General features: G+C 41.1%; 1 protein-coding gene across 1 annotated transcript in view; it reads left to right on the top strand.

The window, feature by feature from the left end:
• MSRA (methionine sulfoxide reductase A) overlaps positions 1 to 16,860 on the top strand; it is a 154,951-nt gene that overhangs the window by 58,423 nt on the left and 79,668 nt on the right. Inside the window, exon 3 of the mRNA XM_070734850.1 lies at positions 11,204 to 11,310. Coding sequence (XP_070590951.1) covers positions 11,204 to 11,310 — 107 coding nt within the window. The remainder of the gene's footprint in view (positions 1 to 11,203; positions 11,311 to 16,860) is intronic.

Raw genomic sequence — 16,860 nt, 5'->3', positions numbered from 1 at the left:
ATATTGAAACATAAGAAAGAAATATATTTTTAGCCTTTTGGATCATTCTTTTTTAAGAGGCTTATTTCCTTTTGCAAACCTATATATTGCATGTATAACAGTGTGCACAAATGTACACTGAGAGCATATGCACCAAGACACATTCCTTGTGTGTCCAATCATACTTTGCCAATAAAAATTCATCTTCTCTTCTCTTCCCCTTTCTCTCACATTAAAAAGAGCTCTAATCTGGTATTAAGAAATTTCCTGACTATAACAATAATTAGTCAATGGAACAGCTTGCCACCTAGAGTTGTGGGTGCTTTATCACTGAAGATCTTCAAGAAAAGATTGTCCAGAATGCAATAAGGTCTGCCTTGGGCAGTGGGTTGGACTAAAAAACCTCCAAAATCCTTTCCAGGTTCCTGGCTTTCCCCATTTTATGAGAGTATCCATGATGTGTTCTCAAATAAGTTCTCAAAATATCAAATACAATATCTGATCCTAAAGTGTTGGGTAGCTTTTAAATATATGATATTCTTTATTTAGCTGTCATTGAACATGGAAAGAAATGCAGTTTCTGTCATTGTAAAGTGTTAAAAAGATAGATGTGGGTTGTTATCAATATTTGCCAAGGTATGTAGAATGCCTGTCTTGGTAAACGTTGACTGAGCATCCTACTTATTTACTCAGCTCTCTGTGCAGCTTGATGTAAAAATTATTTACTCAGTTCTCTCTTCTGTTTGTCTAGGATAAAAGTTAATTAAACACTCTTCTGTTTAGTTAGTAATCACACATTGATACGAGCTGCCTGTATACTATTTATTATATATTAACCATTTATCCATTGTAACTAAATTAGCAAAGTTAATCTGTTGTATGCAAAAGAAATTTGCTATAAAAGTAAACACAGATCCGAGCAAAAGGAGGACTCTGATACCCAAAAAGAAGAGATCTCTGAACACCATATCTGTACGGAGGCTTCATGCTCAAAGAGATTTTCCTAGCTCAGAACAGCTTTGCTCAGAAAAACCATGTCTCTGTGTTTATGATTCCTACAGATTAAGTAGAGAAAGAAGTGAAATAGGAATTTAGGAATCAAAGCATTTAAGCAAAATGCCTTTTTTGGGCCACACTTTTCCTTTATTTCTTTCCCATTATTCATTTTGGAGAATCCCTTCCCTTCTTTCATCTTTTCTGCAGACTGCTGAGCTTCCTTCCTGGGATGCATTGCCTGTCCTGTATTTTTAGATAGGAATATTTCATGCTGTGCTGTTGCTGTTTCACTTTGGGTCAGGGTCATTAGTGCACTGAGCATGAGCACAAGGATGTTGTTTTGATGAGCTGTTATTTTCTGCCCAAATAGGATGCTGTTTTGGTACCTTCTGGTACCTACCCTATCAACACAATGTTTCATTTGACACATGACCACAACCAAAAAGAGAGTCAGGGAGGAATAGGTACTTCCCAGCTGTTTGAATGCCTTTGGCATCTCTGGTAATAAATTATCACAGTAGAAGCCTACAGGATTTTGTATACCAAGTCAAGTGCATGAAACCACTTAATTTAGGATGCTAATATCAAATAGTACAAGGCTGTGGACCAGAAGTTTCCTCATTCTCCTTATCGAGATGTAACTGCCACATTCAATACACATAGAAATGGACACAAATTTGTATCAGGCCCTTCCTGCTTTGGTTCTTGTTACCTAAAGGCCCTGGTTATTAGTCAATGAATGGGAAAAGCTGAGCCTTTATGGAGGCTGCACAAGGAATCTATCATCTGCAAATAATTAGAATTAGGCACTAGAAATTACATTGTTTTTCTAATGAGCAGATGTGGCTACTTAGAGAAGGAGGACAGCTGTACCCATATACAAAGCCAGGCTAAACCAACATTGCACATTTTGTGATAAGCCTACTTTTATAATGTCAAATGGGTCATTACATAAAGGATCATTGCATAAATTGTTCAAGATGGCTCCTCCAGAACTTTGAAAAAAGATATCTAAGCAACTCAGACCTCAGTAACATGATGTAAATTCAGTTATTGGGATGGTATTTCCTATTTACCTAGATTTATTATTATTATTTATTTTATTTATTCATTTTATTTTATTTATTTATTACTTAGATTTGTATGCCGCCCCTCTCCGAAGACTCGGGGCGGCTCACAACACGTGGAAACAAATCATAAATAATTTGACAAATTTAAAATATTTAAAGATTTAAAACAGACCCCATATGCTAACAGACATACACACAAGCATACCATATATAAATTAAACATGCCCAGGGGGAGATGTTTCAGTTCCCCCATGCCTGACGGCAAAGGTGGGTTTTAAGGAGTTTACGGAAGGCAGGAAGAGTAGGGGCAGTTCTAATCTCCGGGGGGAGTTGGTTCCAGAGGGCCAGTGCCGCCACAGAGAAGGCTCTTCCCCTGGGGCCCGCCAACCGACATTGTTTAGTTGACGGGACCCGGAGAAGGCCCACTCTGTGGGACCTAATCGGTCGCTGGGATTCGTGCGGCAGGAGGCGGTCTCGGAGATATTCTGGTCCAGTGCCATGAAGGGCTTTAAAGGTCATAACCAACACTTTGAATTGTGACCGGAAACTGATCGGCAGCCAATGCAGACTGCGGAGTGATGGTGAAACATGGGCATACCTAGGTAAGCCCATGACTGCTCTCGCAGCTGCATTCTGCACGATCTGAAGTTTCCGAACACTTTTCAAAGGTAGCCCCATGTAGAGAGCATTACAGTAGTCGAACCTCGAGGTGATGAGGGCATGAGTGACTGTGAGCAATGAGTCCCGGTCCAGATAGGGCCGCAACTGGTGCACCAGGTGAACCTGGGCAAACGCCCCCCTCGCCACAGCTGAGAGATGTTTTTCTAATGTGAGCTGTGGATCGAGGAGGATGCCCAAGTTGCGGACCCTCTCTGAGGGGGTCAATAATTCCCCCCCCCCCGGGTAATGGACGGACAGATGGGATTGTCCTTGGGAGGCAAAACCCACAGCCACTCCGTCTTATCCGGGTTGAGCTTGAGTCTGTTGACACCCATCCAGGCCCCAACAGCCTCCAGGCACTGGCACATCACTTCCACCGCTTCGTTGACTGGGCATGGGGTGGAGATGTAAAGCTGGGTATCATCTGCATATTGATGATACCTCACCCCATGTCCTTGGATGATCTCGCCCAGTGGTTTCATGTAGATGTTGAATAGCAGGGGGGAGAGGACCGACCCCTGAGGCACCCCACAAGGGAGAAACCTAGGAGTCAACCTCTGACCCAACACTAACACTGACTGCGACCGGCCAGAGAGGTAGGAGGAGAACCACTGAAGAACAGTGCCTCCCACCCCCAACCCCTCCAGCCAGTGCAGAAGGATACCATGGTCGATGGTATCGAAAGCCGCTGAGAGGTCAAGGAGCACCAGGACAGAGGATAAACCCCTGTCCCGGGCCCGCCAGAGATCATCCATCAACGCGGCCAAAGCGGTTTCCGTGCTGTAACCGGGCCTGAAACCCGACTGCTGGGGACCTAGATAATCGGCTTCTTCCAAGGACCGCTGGAGCTGGAGTGCCACCACCTTCTCGACAACCTTCCCCATAAAGGGAAGGTTGGAGACTGGACGATAGTTGTTAAGGACAGCTGGGTCCAGGGAGGGCTTCTTGAGGAGGGGGCGCACAAGCGCTTCTTTATAGAGTGATGGAAAAACTCCCCTCCCCAAGGAAGCGTTGGTAATCTCCTGGGCCCAGCTCCGTGTCACCTCCCTGCTGGCCGAAACCAACCAGGAGGGACACGGATCCAGTAGACAGGTGGCAGAACTCACAGCTCCAATGGCCTTGTCCACTTCATCAGGTGTCAACAGATCAAACTCTTCCCAGACAGGTGGACAAGTACGTGCCCCAGTCACCTCGACTGACTCATTGTCAGTCGACTCTGTTTTACAATTGGAGTCGAGGTCGGCCCGGATCTGAGCGACTTTATCAGTGAAAAACGTGTTAAACTCCTCAGCACTACTCTGCAAGGGCTCCCCAACTCCCCCCTGGTTAAGAAGGGAGCGGGTCACCCTAAACAGAGCGGCCGGGCGGGATTCCGCTGATGCAATCAAGGCGGCATGGTACGCGCATCTTGCCGCCTTGAGCGCCACTTTGTAAGTCTTAATAAAAGCTCTTACAAGTGTTCGATCAGATTCAGACCTACTCTTCCTCCATTGCTTCTCTAGACGTCTCTTTTGGCGTTTCAACTCCCGGAGCTCCTCGTTGAACCATGGGGCTCTACGGGGTCTAGCGCCACGGAGAGGTCGCAAAGGCGCAATCCGGTCGAGAGCCTCCGCAGCAGTCGTATTCCAGGCCTCCGCAAGAGACTCCGCCGAACTGTGGATGAGTGCCTCTGGAATAACCCCAAGCGCCGTCTGAAAGCCCTCTGGGTCCATCAGGCGTCTGGGGCGGAACATCTTCATTGGTTCCGCCTCCCTGCGGGGAAGGATTGGAGCCAGGAAGTCAAGCCGTAGTAGAAAATGGTCTGACCATGACAAAGGCAATGCTTCTAAGCCCCTTAGTCTCAGACCCTTTCTCAATTGCTCGGAAAGGAATACCATGTCAGGTGCATGCCCTCCCTCGTGAGTCGGACCCTGTACTACTTGAGTCAGGTCCATGGCTGTCATGGTGGCCATGAACTCCTGTGCCAACCCAGAGGTTTCGCCGAGCGACGGCAGATTGAAGTCCCCCAGGACAATGAGTCCGGGGAACTCCACCGCCAACCCGGCTACCTCCTCGAGTAGCATAGGCAGGGCTTTTGACACGCAGCTGGGAGGCAGGTACGTGAGAAATAAGCCCACCTGGACCCCTAAGTCCAACTTCAACAAGAGAGACTCGCAACCCGCAATTTCCGGAGCAATGAGTCTACGCAGGCAAAGGCTCTCCCTGGCTATAATAGCCACTCCTCCCCCCCTTCCCTGGGGTCGTGGTTGATGCCATATCTGAAACCCGGCTGGGCAAATTTCAGAGAGAGGAACACCTCCCTCCGGGCCCAGCCAGGTTTCAGTAATACACGCCAAGTCGGCCTCCTCATCCAGGATCAGATCCCGGATGAGGAGAGCTTTATTTACCACCGACCTGGCATTAAGCAGCAGCAACCTGAGCCCAGGGCCAGAGTTACACTCATCACCAGTACCCAAGATTGGGCTCACGGAGCCAGAACAAGGGACCGTTATTAAGCAACGGTCCCTCGTTCCCCTGGAACGGCTAGCTCTCTGGCCCCCGCCATATCTGCCTCTTCCCAGCAACACAGCAACATTTGTCCAATACATAAATACATAGGAAGAAAATAGACATGTGATAATATAAAAGAGGGTGAAGGTGAACTTAGAGGAGAGGGTATATGAAAGGAAGAGAATATATAAGATAGGTGAAAGAAAGGAAAGACAATTGGACAGGGGACGAAAGGCACACCAGTGCACTTATGTACGCCCTTTACTGGCCTCTTAGGAACCTGGAGAGGTCAATTGTGGAGAGTCTAAGGGAGAAGTGTTGGGGGTTAGGGTTTGACACAATTGACTTGACGTTGTATTTTTTTCTGCTCCTTTTCTGTAAATTTTTCTGCTTCTGCTGGAAGAAGAACATCCCATATGCCTCATATAAGGTTTTTGTTTCCACCTGTTTCCTTTCTCCCTAATTCATTTGCACTTTTGTCCCCTATCCTTTGCTTCCATCTTTGTCAGATACACTGCTCTGCCCTTTCCCTTCTTGCACACGAGTTGTGCTTCCTTCCCGATCTTCTTCATTATTTTATTTCCTCTGTTCTGTCCTGCTACTATCCATCCTGTGTTGCCCTCTCCATGCTGCCTAGCACAGGCAGTCAAAATAAATCACTAGCACTTTTTAGGAAATGGTCTACATAGCCAGGTTCTACACCAGGTGAAGCCCATCAAAAGCTGCTATTATCTCTCCCCAATTTCCAACACATTTTATCACGTAAGGCAAGTGACATTTTTATTTTGTACACTGGACGCAAGGTCAAAGCTTCTCTTACCAAGACAGGTGTTGAATTCTGAGCATTATACGTGTGGTCATTTCAGGCAGGAAATAAAACAGTTGCCTGCAGTCCATAAAATAAAACTCAGCCAGTGTAACCAATAAGCTTTAGCACAGTTTTGGATTTTCAGAAGGTTTTTGTAATAATCTGACCTGCTTTTCACATTTTTGCTAACCAGGGAATTGGGGAGGGATGTGATACAGTGGCTGCATCCAATACAAAATAGGCCCCTTCATTATTTATGCATTATTCATGGCAGTTTGTGAACATTGCATTCCTTTGGTCAGTTTGATTTACATGCTGCATTAAAATTCAAGCATAAATGCTACATGGATTATTAGTAGGCTTTTAATCTTTGATTTCATGTCTAATTAGTTACAAGAGGTCAAACGTGATTTTTTTCTTTCTTCCCCCCCCCTGAAACAGCATTTTCAGATGACTCTTTTTCATCCCTATTACCTAATGCCTGTACCTTTCCATAAATGTAATGCAGTAATAACTTGCCTTAATGATAACTTAAGAGACTTCTATGAATTTTATAGAAGTCTTAATCCTCAGTATGCTGCAACCTAGACAGGCTTGAGTGATTCTGTGCATAAGTAAAACAGAATAGTGAGTGCATTAGGAAGCCATATTGTATGAAAGTAACTCATCCATCTTGCTCATTGCGTCTTAAGTGTACCATAGTTTGATCAACCCAGTTTTATGGATTTGTGTGATACTCTGCATTATTAACTACATAGGTGAGGTTCTCACGATCTATTAGGTGTAATGAGCTTTTCTAATTTTGTGGCTTGATGTATTATACAATCATCCCTTAATAAGCATTGGTTCTCCAGGCAGAGAGATATCCTTCCTAATCCCTGTTGCTGATTCTTTTAAGTCTAGAATTATAAATGAATCTTAGATATTTTGCTTTTAGATCAGGGATATTGCTAAGCAGATACAATTTCTCCCCAAAGTTAAGCTGATACTTTCAGCTCTTTAATGTATACCAGGTCAGTGAGCAAATAGCGCAATAAATGCTGGGAGTTACTTTATTGTTATAAGCAGAGGTAGGTTGCTACCGATTTGGCCAAATTCAGGCGAACTGGTGGCAGTGGTGTCGGGAGGCTACACCCACCCACCTAGACATCATTGCCAACGTTCTGTGCATGCGCAGAAGGTTCTGTGTATCTGCAGAAGCAGCACACCTGTGCGCTTCCATTCCTGAAACAGTAGTAAAGGTAAGTGAACCCACCACTGATTATAAGCAATAATAAAAGAATCTTGAATTTTCGTGAGGTTGGGTCTATTTTTCACATCCTTGTAATTTATTGTTGCTTCTTTCATTAGATCGTTTATTAAACCTTTTATGAAATTCATTATGTTCAATATCAAATCCTGTTGAAGAAATTATAAAATCATTGTATAATCCCAACAATCAAAACAGTCAAAACAATCAAAACAAATCAAAACAAGTGCACTAGAGTGCCTTCCGTCCCCTGTCCTATTGCTCTCCTATATCTCCTATACCTTTCTTCTATTCATATATCTCTTCTATTCTTTCATTGATATGTTCTATTACTTTATCTTCTTTTCTATTATTTCTTAGATATATTTTACTATGAGTATCTCCTCTATAACCTTCATCATGTATTTTACTATGTGTATATGTGTATTGGACAACATATAAATAAATAAATAAATAAATAAATAAATAAATAAATAAATAATTTTTTTTAAAAAAAAGCAGTAACCACTGGGAGTTGAAGGGCAGTTCATCCCTGTGTTTCATTGGACATACAAATGGCTTTACCATACTAGCTGATTTTCATACTGTGACTTCTTTTCAGTTTTCTTTTCCCTTGGCAACTCTTAAGTTCTGTTCACATAATCATTACAGTGAGTGATGAGATCAAGCCAGGGCAACAAAATATAGATAACTTTTCCTAGATAATAATACGAGGAGCTGCAGGAAAGGAGTTTTTATTAGTCTTAAGCCAGCAGGTATTGATTGGGGTGGAGAAAGAAAACGGTGGATCAATATATTAGAAAGCAAATGGCAGGTGTAGAAAATGTAAATCAAAGCTCTGGTTTTTTTACAATCTAAGAAACTATTGGCTGCCCTTTACAGTTTCACTACATTACGCCAAAGAGAGTTTCAGATAGTAGTAATTTGTCTCCGTTATTAGTATAATTTCATTTGGGAATGAAAGCCTAGAAAAAAGAACCATTAGCTTCTTGTCACTTACGGGAAGGAAATTAGAAATGCTACAAGTATGACCCTCAAAGTATCATTACACCTTAAAAGTAGAAAGGAGGAAAAATTGAGAATTCCATAATCTCAACAGAGAGATTGACAGATTAAAATAAATTCATCTAGATGCAAACTTTATTGCAATGTGATAGGATTTTTGCTTTCCTTGTACCAAAATTTAGTAATTCTTTTTCACTTGTAAAACACATTTTACTCATTTGTAAACATTTGTAAACACATTGATTAAGAAGTACCTATCTCTGTTGCGAATATTCAGCTTTATTTTACAGTTTTAATTGTTGTGGTTAGCTCTGGCCCAGCTCCTGCCCCAAGAAATGTGCAGGTGGATGTGGGGGAAACATCCACATGCCGCAGGCCTGTTTTGCTCCCGATGGAATCTGCCGATGAAGCCTCCTCTGACCAAGGAAGCGTGAGTGACAGGGAAGAGGAGAGTTTGGCAGACAGCCCAGAAGGAGATCAATCATCTGTATCATCCCTGGATTCTGAACAAGAATTAATGACACATCCACACATGCGTAGAGTGATGCATAGGAGACAACAACTGAAGGATTATTACAAGAGAAAATGAGGCCACCTGTGGTTGGGTGGGGCTGCTGTAATTAGTGCTATAGATAAAAGTGCAGATTGGTGTTTTAGCCTCATGGCAGTTTATCTGATTCATTGTTTCGTCAAGATCATGGTTTTTGTGCTGTTCAAGATTGTGTGGGGACTCTCTGGACTTTAGAATTGGACTCAATTTCCCAGTTATTGGGTGAGCAATTGGATTGCATTTAACCTGTGCCTTGTGTGTACCAGAAAATCCCTTTGACATTTAAAAAGGGAGCTGTTTCTGTTTATAGAAACTTTTGGGTTTTCCTTTTATCGTGTGGTGTGTGTCTTCCTGGACTAATTACCCTGTAATTACGGGCGGTTGAAACACGCCGGCAGAACATTTAATAAAAGAACAGGAGGTCATATATCAGGAATAACTAGCCCAAACACAAACAATAAAATATAAGCAGAAGGGAGAGACACATACAGAAAGAACTGGGCATTTGATAAATGAATACCAGGAAGAACAAATATGAGTTCTCTTCCATAGAATTAGGAAATAGAATAAATGTTTTAAAGCAGAAAAAACTACATACAAAAATCAACACTGGTTTTGATAAATAGGGAATAAACTCTGTATGTTGAAATACTTTAGTCTTGACAATAATTAAAATACAGTACTGAATAAATTATGAGAGGTCTTATTCTACATTTGATCAGTGCACAGGTTATCAACATATGTGCTTACTATAATACAGTAATAAAAAAATCTTCTTGGTTTTCTTCAGTTTCCTTTCATTAAGTTGAAGCTACATAGTATATATATCATAGTCTATGTTCTGGCTAGACTTTGGTCCAGTTGAAAACATATAAGTACCTCAGTTATACTATTAAATTTCAGATAAATCAGATGTGTACAGCATCTTTAGTTTACTGATTTCTGCTTTCTAGTCTATGCTTTTAAAAGGCCAGGCTATTTAAGACCAATTCTGTTTAAAAATATTTACTTGGTAGCATGTTAATGTTACTATGATACTTGCATGATGCCTAAATACAAATAGCATGTCATGTTAAACAATTTAATATCCTTACTAATTTTACCAGTATAATTTGCATAATAGTTATCTCTAATCCTAATAGTACTCTAAATATCATTTTGCTTCTCTGTGGAAAACTCTCCTAAGATTTTAAAATACAGTGATAACTTGTCTTATGAACTTAATTGGTCCCAGGACGAGGTTCATAAGTGAAAAGTTCATAAGACAAAACAATGTTTCCCATAGGAATCAATGGAAAAACGATTAGTGCGTGCAAGACCAAAATTCACCCCTTTTGCCAGCCGAAGTGTCCGTTTTTGCACTGGTGGGATTCCCCTGAGGCTCCCCTCTATGGGAAACACAACCTCCGGATTTTGCGATGCTGCAGGGGAATCACAGCAGGGGAATCCCAGCAGGGGAATCCCACCAGCACAAAAACAGGCGCTTTGGCTGGCAACGGAAGTCCGGAGGTGGGGTTTCCCAGGGAAGCCTCAGCGAAACAACGCAATTTATCCCCCAGATATCTTCAGATCGTATAAATCTTTCGCCTTTCACTTATTTTCTTTATAGGTCTTTGAGAAGCAGCTGCTTTACCATGTGATCGTCCTACCCAATGGAGACCATGTGGTGCCATCTCAGAAGGGGATACCATTTTGGGAGCAGATGGAATGAATTGTGGCTTCCCTCTTCCAGGAAGGTGCCACATGGCCTCCACTGTATAGGGAGGCCTAGAGCCAACTCTCCTCCCCAAACACTATATCTTTTGATAGAATCTTCATGTAACAGCAAAATTTCTATCTGATGATTATTGGTTTGTGATATGCTGCAGAGTTGCATTTTCTGTTGTAATTTTATCCAAATGGCTAATCATGATCTAAATTTATTTAAATTGAAAGCTCTGAATTTATCTTCTCCTTACATTTGCATATTAGGTACTTGAAACCTATTTTATTTCAGGTTTGCTTTGTTGTTGTTATAATAAAATTTGATTTTATTTATCATCTTTGAGATTGGTCTGCCTCCCACGGGAAGAAAAAAGGACTGAAATTTCTAGTCACATGCTTATATGTTACATAGAAAGGTGACTGAACTTTTTTTTTTCTTTTTGCATTTTTATCCCTTAACCACCAGAAAAAAAACACCACAGGTTATAAAAGCTTCTTTCTCACATAAGAAGGTATTTACAGATACCATTTGAAGTGACTCCTAGAGGAAATATAGTATCAACTGGAAGTCATATACATTTCTATTTTATAGGATTCATTATTCTGGAGTTCTGACATTTCACTGTTGTTATTATTACTGAACTACATTGGAGTTCTATAACTAGACATTCTATTCCTTCCTTTATTTTTAGGGATGCGGCAGGGAAATGATGCTGGGACACAATATCGGTCTGCCATATATACAACCACCCCAGAACAAATGGAGTCTGCCTTGAAATCTAAAAATGATTACCAAAAGGTAAGGATAAACTTGAAGTGCTTCCAGACTGAGAAAAGCCATTACAACATATCCTCTCAATATAGGTCTGCAATTGGAACTAGAGTCTCAGGTTAGATAATAGAATAGAATAGAATAGAATTTTTATTGGCCAAGTGTGATTGGACACACAAGGAATTTGTCTTGGTGCATATGCTCTCAGCGTACATAAAATAAAATATACATTTGTCAAGAATCATGTGGTACAACACTTAATGATTGTCATAGGGGTCAAATAAGCAACGAAGAAGCAATATTAATAAAAATCTTAGAATATAAGCAACAAGTTACAGTCATACAGTCAACATGGGAGGAAATGGGTGAAAGGAATGATGAGAAAAACTAGTAATTAAGAAAGACATCCATGTGACCGCTTCCCTCAATTACTTCAATCCCAGCTCTCCCTGTTGCAGTTGTTGAGCAGGTAGAGTGAAACAGCTGCCTGCTGAAAAAGGGCAGATAGCATACATGAAGGTGAACTCATGCTGGGCTGGAGAAATGAGTCAGGGATGGCGAAGATTATTACTTTGTTTCTCCACTACAGAGCACAGGTTCCGCTCTCCTCTGTGTTCAGAAGGGAACTCATGCACTGAGCTAGAGAGATGAGATGATGGGGATCATGCAGCTCAACAAAGGAATTCTGTCCCTTCTCCTGCCATGCATGGAGGAGTAACTTGCAATCTTCCCTGTTAGCTTCCCCATTGACTTTCTGGGGAAGCTGGCAGGGAAGATTGCAGATGATGATCACATGACTACAGAGCACTTGGCAATCAGTTATAATATGCAATGTTGTCAAGCATGGTGGACCACATTCACTTTGAAATTATGGAGGTAAGGATGAATATGTACAATGAAAATAAACTGAAGAAACTGATGGAACGATGGGATATGGTGAGAGGTTATATGACAAGTAGAATTTGTGATCTAGCCATAAAGAATAAATTAGAATCACTCTTTGATATGTAAATAAAATGCAGATCCTAGCTTAGAAGAATGTTAAAGATGTTTGTACATACCCTCCAATTGGTGGTGGGGTATGTATGTTGTTAGGTGGTGGGTGCACCTTCACAGGGCACTTTTTTATGTTGTATGATGTGCAGTCTGTGTGTGTAACATTTAAAAAAATCAATAAAAATATTTTTTTTTAAAAAAGCAATGTTGTCAAGCACCCAGATAACAAACGCTTCATGAACACAAAAGCCAAGTTTTATGATAGTAGGAAGTAGTTGACAGATAGTAAAGCAGACTTTAATGCCTTCATAACTTTGAATGGTTGTTAAACTAATGGTTGTATGCACTACATTAATCAGTTTTGTAGCCCATTAGTCCAAGGATGGGCATTTAATTTTCTAAAAGTCATTGTTCATTGAACACCAACATTTTGTTTCAGCCTACTGATGAATGAATGAAGGATGAATGTTTTTATTGTGAGGTTTTTAACTTTGACAGAACTTTGGGGTACACTACTGCGTGCTTCCCTCCATGTAGAACTCACAGGTCCCCCAGTTTCTAGCCTGATGCCCCAATATGAAACCACTATAGACGCAGTTTTAAAATTAGACAATTAGACAAGGTTCTCATAAATAACTGTATATTAATGAATAATATGCACTAACACAGAGCTGGGGTGGCGCAGCAGGTAGAGTGCTGTACTTTAGGCCACTGAAGGATCTGTACGTCAGCGGTTCAAATCTCATCACCGGCTCAAGGTTGACTCAGCCTTCCATCCTTCCGAGGTGGGTAAAATGAGGACCCAGATTGTGGAGGCAATATGCTGTCTCTGTTAAAAAGTGCTATGGCTAACATGTTGTAAGCCACCCTGAATCTAAGGGCAGCATAAAAACCTTAATCAGTTTTGTAGTCACTAGTCCATTTAATTTTTTTAAAGTCATTGGTCATTGAACACCAACATTTTGTTCCGGCCTACTGATGAATGAATGAAGTATGAATGTTTTTATTGTGAGGTTTTTAACTTTGTATTCATTTTATTGTTGTTCGCCATCCTGAGACTGCAAGGAGAAGGGCGGCATATAATGAATGAATGAACGGATGGATGGATGGATGGATGGATGGATGGATGAATGAATGAATGAATGAAAGGGTCAGATGAGAAATGGGGATTATTATCGAGGCTTGCTGCTACCCCACCCACCACTGCCAACACTCTGCCCTGAAGCTGTTCTCTGCCAATGCTGACATTGCTGCCCTGTAGTTGATGCTACTGATGCCTGCTCTCTGCCGTCAACGCCATGGATCAGATTAGGACCATCTGTGCCCACAGGCCATAAAATGCGCAGATTGGCATTAGTCCCGGGATGGCAAACCTATGGCATGTGTGCCAGAAGTGGCGTGCAGAGCTATCACTCCGGGCATGCGAGCTGTTTCCCACTGCTCTTCTGGATTCTGGCATACTGACCATCTGGTCTTCATGCACACAGGAGCGCTGGAAACCGAAAGAGTGGCCAACTTGTGCGCATGCATGTGCTGATATGATTACCCTCTTGATTCCAGTGCATGCATGCACATTGGCCAGCTGGTCTTCATGTGTGCATGCCCACCAGAAATCAGAAGACCAGGTGGCCAGTGCGCATGCAAGTGTTGAGACTGGAAGAAAATCTTCCCAATGCATGCATGCGCACTGGATGGCTGCTCTTCCGTTTTCTGGTATATGCACTGGCCAGCTAGTCTTCATGCACACATGCCTACCAGAAACTGGAAGACCAGGTGGCTGGTCTGCATGCATGCACTGGAAATTGGAAGATCACCTTCCTGACTCGTGCATGCGCACCAGACAACCGCTCTTCTGGTTTCTGGTGTTTGTGCACATGCACTCACTCCCATTTCGGCATTCAGTGCCAAAAGTGTTGCCAACATTGCATTAGCCTGTACTTTGCTGGGAAGAGGGTTTTTTCTGACTCCTTGAAGATTTTATATCCAATCTCACTGTTTAAAGTCAGTGTATTCATATCAGATATTATTTTGGCATTGCTGTAATTTTTCATGCTCTCATTCAGAATGAGGAGAAACTCCATTCAGAACTGTGAATATCTTCCAGTATTGCTTGCTGTCTGTTTGAATAGCTAATAGCTGGAGAGTCTTTATAAAATATGTGATGACTGACATCACTATATTTGAGGTTTTTTTCCGCAAGGGATAGCGAGCCAAGTAAAATACCAGCAGGGAGATTGTTGGCTAATGATTTCACATCAGCTAGATATAAAGAAAAGAAGAATGGAAGACAAACATGTAACTCTCCTAATTGCAAGCTTGAGTTGTTTATTCGCTTGAGAACAATGATACTTTGAGAAATAGTATAAAATATTTCATATTTACATAGTTAGAAATGTAGGATATTTCCAAATCAAGCTCCCATACAGTTGTATAAATCAAGTCAAGTTACACAATAACTCTAATATTCTTGTACATTCAGTTTTGTATTTATCCTGAATATATTGACTATATCTGAAATAGCAGAGATAGCAGCAGGTAGCAGCATGGAAAAAAATGGCAGTCTGCTTCTATATTAATGGCCTTTCCCAAAGTCTCCTTCTTACTACTTTCCAGTGAACTATAAACTTTATTCTAAGGAATACCTGCATCATTATTATTCACTCTCCCTCCCTAGAGGACTAAGGATGGTTCTCATTAATTTATATTGTGTTTTCCCCCCCTCTAGTTTTATGTGCAGTTTTTGGAGATGGGTTTAAGGTTGAAAAATCTGGCTTTTTTCCTTGCCCCAGAAAATCTTTCCTCTTATATACTGAAATATTTTTTTTAAAAAAAATGAGGGAAGGCTTGCTATCTGTATTCTTATACAGATATTTATTATTAAATTCTTATTCTTATTTATTTCTTATTTATTTATTTAGATTTTATTCATTCATTCATTCATTCATTCATTCATTCATTCATTCATTCATTCATTCATTCATTCATTCGACTTCTATGCCGCCCAATCCCGAAGGACTCAGGGCGGCTTACAACAATGATAAAAATACAATAAAATAGATACAAAAGATAAAAGAAGTCGAACATTTCTAAAACTAAAATGTTATAAAAGAAAAAAACCCATAAGGAATAAAAAACAGTCACAGTCATACACATGCACACCATTCATATAATTGGCCATCTAGGATGTAAAATTTATTTTACAAACTCGCAAAGCTTGAGTCTCGCTTTAGCACTCACATAACTGAGATTTCATGCCAGCAACTCTTCTCTACTTCGTCCTTGGCTTAGACCACAGCTTATCATGCTGTCATTGTCTGTCTGTTTTGGTCTGTCAAGTTGAAGAGAGAAGTATTGCCTTGTGACTGACTGTTATAAGGTCATCTGTGATCTTGGGTATTGGTCCTTTAATCAGAAGAAGTTACTAAAAGGCGGTAGGGAAAGCAAGTAGGATGCTTGGCTGCATAGCTAGAGGTATAACAAGCAGGAAGAGGGAGATTATGATCCCGCTATATTGAACGGGTCCAAAGACGGGCTACAAGAATGGTGGAAGGTCTTAAGCATAAAATGTATCAGGAAAGACTTAATGAACTCAATCTGTATAGTCTGGAGGACAGAAGGAAAAGGGGGGACATGATTGAAACATTTAAATATGTTAAAGGGTTAAATAAGGTCCAGGAGGAAAGTGTTTTTAATAGGAAAGTGAACACAAGAACAAGGGGACACAATCTGAAGTTAGTTGGGGGAAAGATCAAAAGCAACATGAGAAAATATTATTTTACTGAAAGAGTAGTAGATCCTTGGAACAAACTTCCAGCAGACGTGGTAGATAAATCCACAGTAACTGAATTTAAACATGACTGGGATAAACATATATCCACCCTAAGATAAAATACAGAAAATAGTATAAGGGCAGACTAGATGGACCATGAGGTCTTTTTCTGCTGTCAGTCTTCTATGTTTCTATGTTTTTATGCTCAAATTGTGAGATTTTTTTTGTTTATGCATATTTTCCCTCTTTTCTTACTTGCTGTTTCATTCTTGATGTGCTAGTTTTTCATCAATAAATTTTATGGATAGGGATTGGACCATTTAAATGGAAAGAATTAAGGTGTTTTCAGGAAAAGAAAAGTTTGAAGTAGTTCCAGGCATTCTAATCAGACCATGAGTGGGTTCTGCTTATCTTCCCTATCTATTCAGGGTGGCACCAGAAATACGTGTTTTGCCCCATCACCCTCGTTGCTCCTGGGTTGGTCTTGTGTAAACTGGTCTATGCAGGCACTGGAGGCTTTGCGCATGCACAGAGCATTATTTTTGTGTAAATTTTGTTCTGGTGGATGGATTTCAAGCTGGAGGACTGGTTTAGGGGCGTGTCCAGCCGGCTGTCGCTGCCAGTTTCATGAACGGGGGAAAATTTCCACTACTGGTTCTATAGAACCGGCCCAAACCGGCAGGAACCCACCTCTGAATCAGACCCTTTCTCCATATCTCTTTTTCTCAATATAGCTTAATGTTTTACATCTTAGTTTCTCCAGTCAGATGCAAGAAGATTTTAAAAGGTCAGATCACTGAGAATTATTCATA

Source organism: Erythrolamprus reginae, chromosome 1, assembly GCF_031021105.1.
Source record: "Erythrolamprus reginae isolate rEryReg1 chromosome 1, rEryReg1.hap1, whole genome shotgun sequence".
Lineage (NCBI taxonomy): Eukaryota > Metazoa > Chordata > Lepidosauria > Squamata > Dipsadidae > Erythrolamprus > Erythrolamprus reginae.
This window is presented reverse-complemented; position numbering and strand designations above follow the sequence as displayed.